The 12,851-nt window shown below is 36.7% G+C and overlaps 1 protein-coding gene across 1 annotated transcript in view; it reads right to left on the bottom strand.

The window, feature by feature from the left end:
* Positions 1-1,249: 1,249 nt before the first annotated feature.
* LOC114760738 (protein SWEETIE) overlaps positions 1,250-12,851 on the bottom strand; it is a 40,176-nt gene continuing 28,574 nt past the window's right edge. Inside the window, exons 33-48 of the mRNA XM_028950031.1 lie at positions 8,412-8,553; positions 8,168-8,236; positions 7,197-7,253; positions 6,889-6,975; positions 6,546-6,674; positions 6,212-6,415; positions 5,614-6,075; positions 4,850-4,915; positions 4,414-4,511; positions 4,171-4,270; positions 3,853-3,997; positions 3,242-3,549; positions 3,033-3,167; positions 2,735-2,902; positions 2,525-2,650; positions 1,250-2,288 (exon numbers count right to left, since the gene is read on the bottom strand). Of these exons, the coding sequence (XP_028805864.1) occupies positions 1,491-2,288; positions 2,525-2,650; positions 2,735-2,902; positions 3,033-3,167; positions 3,242-3,549; positions 3,853-3,997; positions 4,171-4,270; positions 4,414-4,511; positions 4,850-4,915; positions 5,614-6,075; positions 6,212-6,415; positions 6,546-6,674; positions 6,889-6,975; positions 7,197-7,253; positions 8,168-8,236; positions 8,412-8,553 (3,094 nt within the window). The 3' untranslated portion in view covers positions 1,250-1,490. The remainder of the gene's footprint in view (positions 2,289-2,524; positions 2,651-2,734; positions 2,903-3,032; positions 3,168-3,241; positions 3,550-3,852; positions 3,998-4,170; positions 4,271-4,413; positions 4,512-4,849; positions 4,916-5,613; positions 6,076-6,211; positions 6,416-6,545; positions 6,675-6,888; positions 6,976-7,196; positions 7,254-8,167; positions 8,237-8,411; positions 8,554-12,851) is intronic.

Genomic DNA, 12,851 nt, shown 5'->3' with positions numbered 1-12,851 from the left:
GGGCCAGAAGAAGATTAGGAGGATATTTGTCTATTTGAATGATTATGATTATTGTGTATTCAAATAATTTTTTTTCCATCCCTATGTTTTTGACTTAATTGTTTCTCGTTCTTTAAATTTTAATTCACTGCAACTCAAATTTTATAGTTTTAATAATTTAAAATTTTAGCCCTCAAACTTCATGAAATATATAATTTTATTTTTTTAAAATGCAAGGACTGAATTTTTAAATGGTTAAACTATAAGAACAAAGTTGTATTATTTGAAAAATGTTTTAAAAAGTTATATTTTTTTAAAAAAACAAACATTATTTGAAAAAAAAAATAATTTGATATCATCTGTATATAATATACAAGATTTAACACATATCTATATTAATAAAAAATAATTATTCATGAATCATGAATAATATACCTGATTTGCCTTCAAAGCGTGCGTATTATTCTGGTAAAAAAAAAAAGTGCGTATTATGAGATTTATAATTTAGTTTCAATTATTTTTGTAAAATCATATCTACAAATGGGTGTGCCTTTTAAATTTTGGATTATCTAAAAAATAGGACCTTAGTTCGTCCCATCTAACGATGCAAAGATTATTGTCAACAGGGGCCAATTCGTTCTTAGAGCTGCGACAGTGTATGTATGGTCCGTAAAGTGATCGTTTAAGCTACTGTAAAGAGGAATTTTTTTTATAGAATAATATTATAATCGTATAAATTAAATTCACTTAATAAAAACTTTTTACATTTTAAGAAACAAAATTTCTCTCGTATTCCTAAGCTAATCCAAACACCTTCAGCCGACTTCAACCCACAAAGAAGATACGTGTGTCCTTGTCAACACATACATGTATGTATTTATATGCACGCACATGTTTTTTTTCCATCTAATACTCTCCCGATCTTTAATATAAGACTTATTTAACTAATTTGATTAGATTAAAAAGGTTGTGTGAGTTAGTTAATTATAAAAAATATAACATATTTTTTCCAGAACACTATAATCATCTTTCTTGTCATCTTCCCTTCATTTTCTGCTTGATTATGATTGAAAGAGTATTTATAGAGGTAATTTAGAAAAAAATTAATAAATATGAGAAATATGTCTTATATTTAGGATCAAAATCAACTCAACAGTTAGATCCTATATTAAGGATAATAGGAGTAATATATATAATTAAAAAAAACAATTGGCATTTGAGTTTGTGTTGCGTGGTATTGTTACAGAATTAAAAGGAAAAGTTAATTTGGTAATGAAAGGAAATAAATAAAGCTATGATTGAACTAGTTAATAAAGCAGGGAACACATCAATGAATTTCAAACACTGCCAATTTACATAATTGAAATGCTAATGGTAGCACCGACACATACGATGTTACATTAAAAAAAAAAAAAATTACCATACACAAGAGATAATAGCTACAAAATCTCATGAACCTGAATTGACGTGTACTACACGCTCTGTGTTGTCTAGTAATTAGCAAGTCATTCTTATTTCGAACTATTTTCACTTTCTACAGGACTATCATCCTTGTTCTGTTGCTGCTCACAGCCCTTGTTTTCATTTATATCGTCTTCCTTGGCATCCTCGCATTTCCTGATCTGTTCATTGTTATCAGATTCACTTGAACTTTGTTTGAGTACTGCAGAATCTGATGCTTCTTGCTCAAGTAAATGTTCTTTGTGCAGAATATCAGCTTCTGACTCCCCTTCAACTAATTCTTTGGTTTCTTTGTCAGACAAATGATCGTCAGAGACCAGTTCAGTATCTGGGATTGATGTTTCCTTATCATGAACATCATGAATTACCAGTTGTTCTCCTTCCCCAGGCTCAATATCCTGTAGCTTGTTAGAGCAGTCATTGGATGGCATATCACATTGCTCTGTCGTTAATTCCTGTGATGTCGCTTCCTCTTTGACTTCCTGTGGATTTTCAGCATCGTTCACAGATTTGGATTTGCAATGTTCTCGAATCCCATCATCATCAGAAGTGCCTTCTGTATGAGATGCTTCAACCAGGTTAGGGTCCTCAGTAGCATTCTCAGTTTTTGATTCATCTCCAGCATCATTTGCAGATACAGGAAAAGACTGAAAAGCATCCCAATCGTCTTCACTAACTTCTTCTTCCTCCTCCTCCTCCACACTACTGTCTTCTGTTTTCACTGTGGCAGGTGGTTCAGAAGGTTTCTCTTCACTCTCTGCTGCCGGCTTTGGTATTTTTACATCCAAAACTGGTACCTTTAGTTCTGTTGCATTTTTGTCAGGTGTTACAGAAGCTCGGATTATTTCCTGAACGTAGATACCATGTACACACATCATCAATAAGCTGCTACCATTTATATTAATTGGAAGCTTATTACATAAGCAGAGGAAATAGAAGGAGTTTTCCATTTTCGTCATTATAATCTTCATCATTGTTCTGGACAGCTAACTGGTGATTGTTCAAGGCGCACAAGGATATGCTAACAGAACAAGATAAGTTCAATAGCCAATCCACAGAAGATATATCTTTACGAAAAAGGTACCTGAAGTTGCTGGCGGTGTAGTGGAGGCATTGATAGCATAGCATCCTTGAAATGTACTGCCGAAGAAGGAATTTGAGCGAGGCGAGAAACAAGCTTAATGGCTGTGCTTCTTAAATCATTGACTTCCTGCATTTGTTTGCATGATCAAAATACTAAATAAATAACCATGAAAGAGCTAATTCAATGTTTAGTTTTTTCAGTTTATATTACCTGAGAGAATCCATCTCCAGTTGACAAGAAAACCATAACAATGGCCTCCAGAAGTATTTTCGTATAACCTCTCTGGCAATCCTTCCCTCTGGACATTGTTTGTAATAGCACCATGAGACTCAAGCACTCACTGACAATGGTTACTGATTCTTTAGTTATAGGATTCTGCTGGCATCAGAAATGGAAGAATCTTTGAGAACGGTACTTGAAATATGGTACGACCAAATGTGATGAAGAAATGAAAATATAAATTGTGGCTGATATCAAGAATCAAGACAGATGCATATGCTGCTAGTACCTTCAACATTTTTTGAATCAAGGTGAAAATATCAGTCATGAGTTCCCCAACAAAAAACATCAAGAAGCTGGAATCTTCTGTATTTGCACCTTTTTGAACCCTAACTTTTAGAACTTGCAAGCCTATCACTTGAACCTAGCAAGAAGAAATTTCTATCAGATCGTTTTTCTGTCAGGGTATCAATTAGATTCTACCATATATTGATATACCTGCGTATTAGAATCAGTAAGTATGGTTTGAAGACATCTAACACAATATCTTAGTGTGCTATCGAAGGTGGAGTTGCTTTCTTTGCAATCTTCAAAGCATTCAACTTCGAGAACCAGTTTAGCAATATATATAATTTGTTCAAGACAAAATGTTAACTTCATTTGCAATAGTTTGCCCTTGTTGACTTGTTTGACGTCCAGCAAATGAAACCCTTCAATATAATCCTTAGCCAGGGTAGCCACCACACTTAAACAAGTTCTAAGTATCTCTCTTAGAGATAAGATGCTTTCGTTAATCTTAGACTCATCTGCAATCAAAAATGGAGTAGACATCTATCAACTATCATAGATTAATAAATCAAAGTTGAGCCTGCACTTGCATTTGCAAAGTTAGCTTCAACTCAATTCAAGCATCTGGAATCTCGCAGGACAAAATTTGTTGCAAGCATAAAAATGCCCCCAAATTACACGCATAAAACAAACACTAGTAACTACCACGGGGAGAAAATCAAGAAGCAACTGAAAATATTTGCACCTTACAAACAAGTCTTATCAGGAAAGGAAACATACGTAGGCCAAATCAATTTCAACTAAAAAATTAAAAACCTCACCAACAATGACTTTTTCTAACAAAGGGTATGCACAATTGACCACATCAATTGCTTCAGAGAAGCAGAATTCAGTGGAAGCCTCCTTAATGCACCTGTAGCCACTCAAAATAAATCCCAGAACAACTGATTTTGATTGCTTTTGCATCTGAAGTAAACATGATACAAGATCAAATCAGCACTAAAGATACAGTATATCAATAAATGCAGATGAGATTAATTTAAGACGAATCATATTATGCAAAAAAATTCATTGTGTATGACGACTGAAAAATAATAAGGCTTAGATAGAAGTTATCCAGTAACCAATAACTGACAAACCTTGGTTTCAACATGGTGCATAACCACTTTAGCTGTGCTACCTAGTGTACGTATCACATTTTCCTCCCACAATGGATGACCCACAGAATGTAAGTCAGTACTGTGGAACAGAAAAATAGGGATAACTAAGCTGAGTATCTTTGACCCAAAAAAAAAAAAAAAGAAATTAAAAAAATTAAAAATAAAAGTCCAAGAAACAATTGAAACGACGTCAAATTCATAAGTCACCATAGATTATGTTACCTCTGAAATACTTTAAAAAGGTAATCAAAGCAAAGCTCCACAGCTAAATGAGAAAAATTTTCACTATCAAAAAATTCTCGTGGACAGTTCTGCACAACCTGTGGGAAAAAATATGTTAACCTGAAATATCATGTCTTCAAAAAACTGGACTAACCAGCAAATAGGTCACTAGATTAATATGCTAGTAAAGATTTTTTTTTTTTTTTGGCCACTGTATATGCCAGTAAAGAACAAATCATGTTTTCCCATGAATTTTGTTATTTAAATGCACTATGGATTGATTAAAATCATTCATGGACTTCTGCTTAAATGCTTAAGCTTTTGAGATGAAGTGATCCTTGACAGGCTTTTATTCAACAGCAAGACAAAAGAGGAGATACTATAAAATGAAGAAAGATATATAATTGAGGTTCAACAAAAACAGTCAAATGTCTACCTGTGACAAAACAGATATTGCAAGACTATTCCATGAACTATCCAAATAGGTGGAATATGAAAGAATCTGCACGAATTAAACATAACAAAGAAAGTGAGAATATGGATTTATCCAAAAGGTAGAGAATTATCAAGAGTGCACAAGCAGTTGACTTGCAGTGATTTATTGATGTAGAGCATAGATAAGACATAAGACATGATTTTTCCCTTTTACAGGTAAATATTTAGCATTGAACCCTAAAAAAAAGGGAAAAATAATTTTATGCAAGAGAATTTATAAGATTCAGGTTGCCCAAATTTCTATGATACCCATATGGCTCCATAACAAGATAACTGTTTCAAATGCATATTAAAAGCACATATGGAAGGGGAACTAAAGAAGTGATATCAACTTGCTCTACCGTACCAAGAATCTATATGTTGCATTCAACAGACAACATACTTGTCAACCATCTCGCAGTTTTTTAAGTTCAAGAATATATAAAGTTAACCTAGGCTCAAGCATTCCCCAAGCCTAAAGAGTTGATGAATTCAATAGACGAAGAACAATCTATTTATATGTCCAAACAAAATTATTAAACAAGCAAATAAAAATATCATATAAGGTAACGATATAACATCTTCAAGGGGTTCAATAGCAAGGACCTTAACTCTCAGACATCACAGAACCCAGTATGAAATAAAATGTGGCAGCGGGACAATGAGATTCCTTCACACCCATGATTTTATTTAAGTTAGAACGAAAAGACTTGAAAGGATAACCACCTGCAACAGTTCTCTGCAGATATCCATGGTAAGGAATCCCCCTCTAGAAAATCTCTCAGCTAAGAGAAACTGAAAAACCAGCAAAACAATTTCATATAACTTCATCCCAGAAGGATTCTCTTCATGAGTTGGTAAGTCTGGCCCATGGTTAAATTTAACAGAAGCCAGCCGTATAATTGGCCTGGAAAGGGAAGTATCTTTTGACTGGAACAGACTTAGAAGAGAAAACCCCCACAGGAACTGGAAATCTTCCCTGGTCAATTCAACCATACTATATTCAGATGCAGATATACTTTTTTGGGTGGTTTCATGTGAGGCTTCGGTGCACTCAGTCCCTTCAAAGCCCACAGGAACTGCATCAAGTGCGAGTGCTTGCAATATTACAGGCCAAGATTCTTCCAAGCATGGCTGCAACTTTGAAGAAGCAACAGGTGATTGGAGTCCTTCAAGGAACAGATTCCACTGGGGAAAAAACAAAAGCCCAGCTAGAATGAGAATGCAACCATGTAGAAATTAGCAGTTCCACAGTATTCTAGGCTTCATCTCCACAATAAAAAGTGGAATAAAGGAAATCTATCAAGTTCATATTCAGTCTCACCTTTCTTTTCGGACTCAAGCACAAGCATATATAACTATAGTCCTTCAACGTACGAATCCAATACTTCCCCAGAATACTTGAGCTGTTCTGGAATAACGGTAATAATGCCAGGTATTCTTCCGGAATTACATCTCCATGCTTCCTCATTGATGCATATATATAACATTTGAGTGAAGCATGCGCAGCCAGAAGTCTTACTTTAATCTAAAACAAGATTTTTGTTCCAAAAAGGGGTAAGATATCAAACTATCTAAAACAAAACAAATTGGAAAAAGATATACTGTATGGCCTTGATACAGTTTAAAAAGTGCACAAGAGATAGGAGTCAACATACCTTGCTTGTAACCCATTCTGCAAATGAAGGATAATAAATGTTCTCAAAGTCATGCAGTGGGCGAGAAATTAATGAAAATAAGCGCTTGACCACTGCTTGATCTCCACTAATTATTCCACTTGTCAATATCTGAAGTTTTTGCATATTGTAATGTTAATCGTATGAGTTTAACTTAAAGTGCATGTTTGTGAATCTCCCAAAAGTACTTTTGGATCCGACAAAAGTAACTCAAGCTACTCTTGAGAGGTCTAAAGTTACTTTTAGGATGTCAAAAGTACATGTATTTGAGAGTGGATGCCCAGGGTTACAAAATTAATGAAAAATGAACCATGAAAATTTAGACCTTCGTAGCCAAGTGCAAGCCTGCCTCCAGCAAACTAGGACTAGAGAATGTGTCCAAGGTAGTACGAACTGCAGAAACTAGTTGGGCCTATATACAGCACAGCTTCATTTAATTTAAGTGATGCAAGAAGTTAAAAATCATCAAGATCATAAACACTAATCATAAGTCCCTATGAAGTCTTCTCAGGAATACAAGCATGCAGGAATTAAAGCATACTTAGTTAAACACGGAAGAAAGGAGAGATCTTTAGTTCTACCATGGAACTGGGCTAGAGAGGGGCGGGGATTCAAAGGCTTATGATCATATACCTGATACTGTTCCAGCAGAAGATGTCCAGGAAGCTCAGGGTCTGCAACTTTTTCAAACTGTTGTTCAAAATTCACAAATGGCACATTAACAAGAAGACTTTGGCCAGTTGGGATATTATAATGATAGAAAAAAGCTTATCAGAAAAAAATAATAACAATAATTATGTTCCAGCATGATCTTCATACAACTAACTGCTTGAACATTTTTATTTATTTATTTATTTTTGAAATAAAGCTAGCCAAGCTTGTTAGCACATGGCCAACCAGATAGTTTGTTTTTCCACTTATGCATTGATCACACTTGTTCCAATTACACTCATTAGGCTACACGCAAGCACACCCTCATCGTCAAAGATCCCATTTTTAATTTTAGTTTTATTGTATCTCTGTTTTCTGTTGTCTCAGCATATTTTGACCACGTGCTTAGGATTGAATAATTATACTTTTATATGTATGTTTCTTAAGTCATGAGAATTCCTATTATAGTAGCATTAATGATGCAAGTCTAGATTTCTTCGTTGTGGTATAAGGGATAATTAAAGAATAACAGCATATTAATCCTTGAAAGAAACTACTCCAGTTATCTGAAATCATAGACAAGTATCTGTTAATTGTGGTCCTCAAATTGGTATACCTCAATGCATATCGGTGATCATGTTCAGTGTTCACAAGTTTTGAAGCGAAATCACGAAATTTTAGAGATTGGCATGTGATACTCTTAAGTCCAAAAGCTCCAACTCGACAAAAGCAAACTCACTTTAATACAAACCGCAAACATCCGATACAGGCAACTTTGTACGTGGGGAAAAAAAAAAGCCAGTAAATTTAAAGGGTCTCAAAGTGAGACTTTGACATCAAAAGAGGGACAAGGGGAGCAGGAAAGTGATGAAAAAAGGCACATATAGACAAACTGGACAACCAACAGGAGGGAAAAGAGTTAAACAAAATCAAGTTTCAGACAGAAATGTTACCTTGTCCACGATGGTTCCAAGGAGACCCACACCAACAGGTTGCATGTTCTCAAACTGGATGGTGCTTATCTGATAACGGACAAATCAGAGAGGTTGCAAGAATTATTTATATTCATCTGGACCTCATCAAAATACACTAAAATTTGTGGCTTATTGAATCATCAGATTTTCTAAAATGGTTTAACTGTCAGCAAAAAAAAAAAAAAAATCATTTAATATATTTTAATAACTTTAAAAGAAGCACCTGATAAGCCAGTGATATTAACTCTTGTAAGTGTAGAACTAGCCAATCACTGGAGGCCTGAACATTCACACGTTTCCTTGCCAAGAAGAGGTCAAAATGTGCAGGATTTCTTCCTACAGCATCAGGTAGATGGCTCAAACACCTACAAGATTATTAAGGACTTAAATATGCACACAAAGCTCAGAATTTAACTCTGATTCAAAATGTAAATCCTCTAGTAACTTTGAGAACAGAACTCCTGATCCAATTTACAATATATTTACAACTACAGAATATCAAAGTATAAGAAAAGAAAGTGTGGATATTTACCGATATTATAGGAAAGAATATTTAGATATGTAAATATTATGATTTCATTGTTTGAATTCTGATTTGATTGTAATCTATCCCATGATCATCAGCCCTGTATAATCGGCCAAGATAGCTCCTCTGCTTGTATATATTTGTATACCGAGATGAATAAAACACACAACAGAATCAGAACTCTCTGTATCCTTCATGGTATCAGAGCATTCGGAGGATACATCCAATTCCTCTGTCAACACATTAGCGTCACACCCTCGGCGAAGACAACCAGACCCGATGATGTCGTCTAGCTCCGAGGACTCCTCAAACCCAAATGGGTCATCTCGACCCGGTGCAGAACTGTCGACTGTGATGATAATTCCAGAGAGACTGAACGGCAACAATTACAGGGAGTGGGCACAGTCAATGACATTGGCTCTTGACAGCAGAGACAAATTAAGCTATATCTACGGCGAGTCCAAGGCACCTCAAACTACTGACGCAAAGGCGTTGAAGGTGTGCAAGTCGGAGAATGCGTTGGTCTCCTCATGGCTTGTGAATACGATGACTCCTACGATGAAGAAGGCGTTCATGATTCTCCCCTCTGCCCGTGACATTTGGGAGGCCGTGCGAGAAGCTTATGATGGCGCCAGAAGTGCTACAGAAATATTCGATATCAAAGCAAAGCTTTGGCAGGTCAAACAAGAATCTCATTCCTTAAATAAGTACTATCTTGAAAAAACGACTCTATGGCAGGAATTGGATTCATTAACCAATAAAGTCCACCATTGTTCCGCTGACGCTGCTGAAGATCAAAAGGAAAAAGAAACAAAACGACTATTCAAATTGTTGGTGGGCCTCAACCCAATCTATGATGATATGCGAGCTCGGATTTTTAGCCAAGACCTACTGCCTTCTGTTCGTGAGGTAGTTTCCATTCTTTGAAAGGAAGAATCTAGGCCGACGACCATGCTGAAAGAAGAATCTCATGCCCCAGAATCCTCTGCGCTTGCTGTGCATTCAAGTGAAAATCGTAATAGCAAAGGTCATCCAACATGTGATCATTGCAAAAAGCAGGGGCATACTAAAGATACTTGCTAGGATCTCCATGAGAAGCCAGCAAATTGGAAACCAAGAAAGGGGCGAGGCCGTGGCTATGTTGCTGGAAAATATGAAGAAACTGTTGCTTCAAGCAGTTCAGTACCTCAGGACGATCGCTTGGGACAAATAATGGAGATGCTTACTGAACTAAAGAATGACCAGCCACCATGTAAGCAACCCATTGCCACCGTTGTCAAACGAGGTAACTTTAAACAGGCCTTAGCATCTATTAAAAGTAAGTGTTCTGGCAACTGTTAGATCATTGATTCAAGGGCATCTGATCATATGACTGACGATCGAGCTTTATTCACATCCTATAAGCCTATAATTGAAAAACTTACAGTTAAAATAGCTGATGATTCTGATTCTACTGTAATTGGAATTAGTACTATTAAAGTTTCCGCTACAATGACTCTCCACTCTACTTTACACGTACCAAACCTTAAATGTAACCTGCTCTCTGTAAGTCAACTAGCTAAAGAGGAACGATGCCATGTTGATTTTTTCTCTGATCATTGTGTATTTCAGGATTTGCTGACAGGGACGACAATTGGTAGTGCGAATGAGTTTGATGGTCTCTATTACCTAGAAGACAGCAAAGAAAGTCGTGTTCAGTCTTGTAATAAAGTGTCTCTCCCTAGGACTAGTGATTTGGAGTTATGGCACAAACGGTTAGGTCATCCCAATTTTAATTACATGTCTCAAATGTTTCCTTCCATTTGTTCAAATAAAAGTACTTCTGAATTCTATTGTGATTCTTGTGAAAAAGCCAAACATCACCGGACTTCTTTCCCTCACGTCCCTTAGAAGGAATCAAAACCCTTTGCGACCATTCACAGTGACGTATGGGGTCCTTCACGAAATTCAAACAGAACAAAATCAAAATGGTTTATCACATTCATAGACGATCACACGAGTTAGTTGGGTTTACCTAATGAAAGAAAAAACTGAAGTTCCAAAGCTTTTTATCAATTTTTACAACATGATCCAAATTCAGTTCCACAAAAAAATCCAAATCCTTCATACAGATAATGGAACCGAATATTTCAATAATACCTTATCCAACTTTCTCAATACTCATGGTATTCTCCACAAAAGCATCTGTCCCAGCACTCCTCAACAAAATGGCATTGCTGAGAGGAAAAACCGTCATATTCTTGAAACTGCACGAGCTATCATGTTTAGCAGCCATGTTCCAAAATTTTACTGGGATGATGCTGTTCTTACTGCTACCTTTCTTATAAACCACATGCCCAGCAAACCATTGTCCTATAAAACCCCTCGCCAAGTCCTACACCAATACTATAACCTTCCATACCTTGAGAACACTTTGCCTCTCAAAATCTTTGATTGCACCTCCTATGTTCACCTACCTCACACTGATAAACTTGATCCTAAAGCCATTCGATGTGTCTTCCTTGGGTACTCAGCCACTCAAAAAAGGTATAAATGCTATGATCCCACCACAAAACGGCTGTATATCACCTGTGATGTCATCTTCCATGAAAACCAACCGTATTACTCAAAGGCTGAAATTCAAGGGGAGAATGAGCTAGAATTCCAGACCTATGACCCTCTTGATAATGACAAAATTATCCTACCCGAACCTGAAAGCCTACCTGAGAACACCCTTCCTATACCTGAAACCATTGTTCACGAATCTGAAACTGTTCCACCTGACCCAGAACTAACTGAACCTAATCCACTATCTGAACCTATACCTGAAACTATCGGTGACACAAAACAGGTGCCTAGTGGAAAAGAGAAGTCTATCCCGGGGGAGACACAAATCAGCAAGTAAAGGTCTATACACGAGTCCACCAAGGATAGGTAATGAACCGCAGACTCCAAGTATCTGCCTAGAGTCAAACCCGGTGGCAAATCCAGAGGAGCAACAAGGTGTAACAGAAGAGAATCTTGATCTTGATCTTCCAATTGCAGTAAGAAAGAAGCCCAGAACTTGCTCTCAACATCCTATAGAGAAGTTTGTGTTATATAAAGCTCTCTCATCGAGATACCATGCCTTTATATCCCACCTTGACAATATAAAAGTACCACATGACATTGATGAAGCCTTAGCCATACCTGAGTGGAGACAGGCCGTTATGGATGAAATGGAAGCGCTTAGAAGAAATGGTACCTGGGAAATTGTTGATCTTCCTAAAGGAAAGAAACCAGTTAGCTATAAGTGGGTGTTTACCCCAAAGTATAAAGCTGATGGTAGTCTAGAGAAATATAAAGTTAGGTTAGTTGCAAAGGGATTCTCTCATATCTATGGCATGGATTATACAAAAACTTTTGCCCCAATTGCAAAACTCAATATAATCAAGGTGATACTTTCTTTGGCAGCCAACTTGGATTGGCCCTTACATCAGCTAGATGTGAAGAATGTTTTTCTTAACGGGGAACTCAAGAAAAAGGTGTACATGAAACTGCCTCCAGGGTTTCCAGGAACAAACTCAAGACAAGTTTGTAAGTTGAAACGATCATTGTACGACCTCAAACAGTCACCGCAAGCATGGTTTGACAGATTCACTCGAGTCCTACAGAAGCAAGGCTATACTCAAGGGCAGAGTGATCATACTATGTTCTTTAAGCATCAAGGGGACAAGATAACAGTCCTTATAGTGTATGTTGATGACATAGTTCTCACAGGAGATGATGTTGCAGAAATAGAATGTATCAAAGCAAACTTGGCTCGTGAATTTCATATAAAAGATCTTGGTGAGATGAAATACTTCCTTGGTATAGAGGTGGCACGATCAAGGAGAGGAATCTATATTTCACAGCGAAAATACATTCTGGATCTCCTAAAAGATACAGGTATGTTGGGATGTAGACCAAGTGACACCTCGATACGAGCAGACAAAATTGATGACGAAGGAGATCTTGGTAAGAGTGTAGATATGGGGCGCTATCAACGTATAGTGGGAAAACTTATCTATCTTTCCCATACTCGACTTGACATTGCCTTTGCAGTGAGTGTGCTGAGCCAACACTCCCATAATCATAAACAGAAACACCTTAACGAGGTCTATAGGATCCTCAGGTATC

The sequence above is a fragment of the Neltuma alba genome, unplaced genomic scaffold (genome assembly GCF_004799145.2).
Source record: "Neltuma alba isolate B1F8T4 unplaced genomic scaffold, ASM479914v2 tig00011015_pilon, whole genome shotgun sequence".
Lineage (NCBI taxonomy): Eukaryota > Viridiplantae > Streptophyta > Magnoliopsida > Fabales > Fabaceae > Neltuma > Neltuma alba.
The sequence above is the reverse complement of the archived record's forward strand: the minus strand, read 5'-3'. Positions and strand labels throughout refer to the sequence as shown.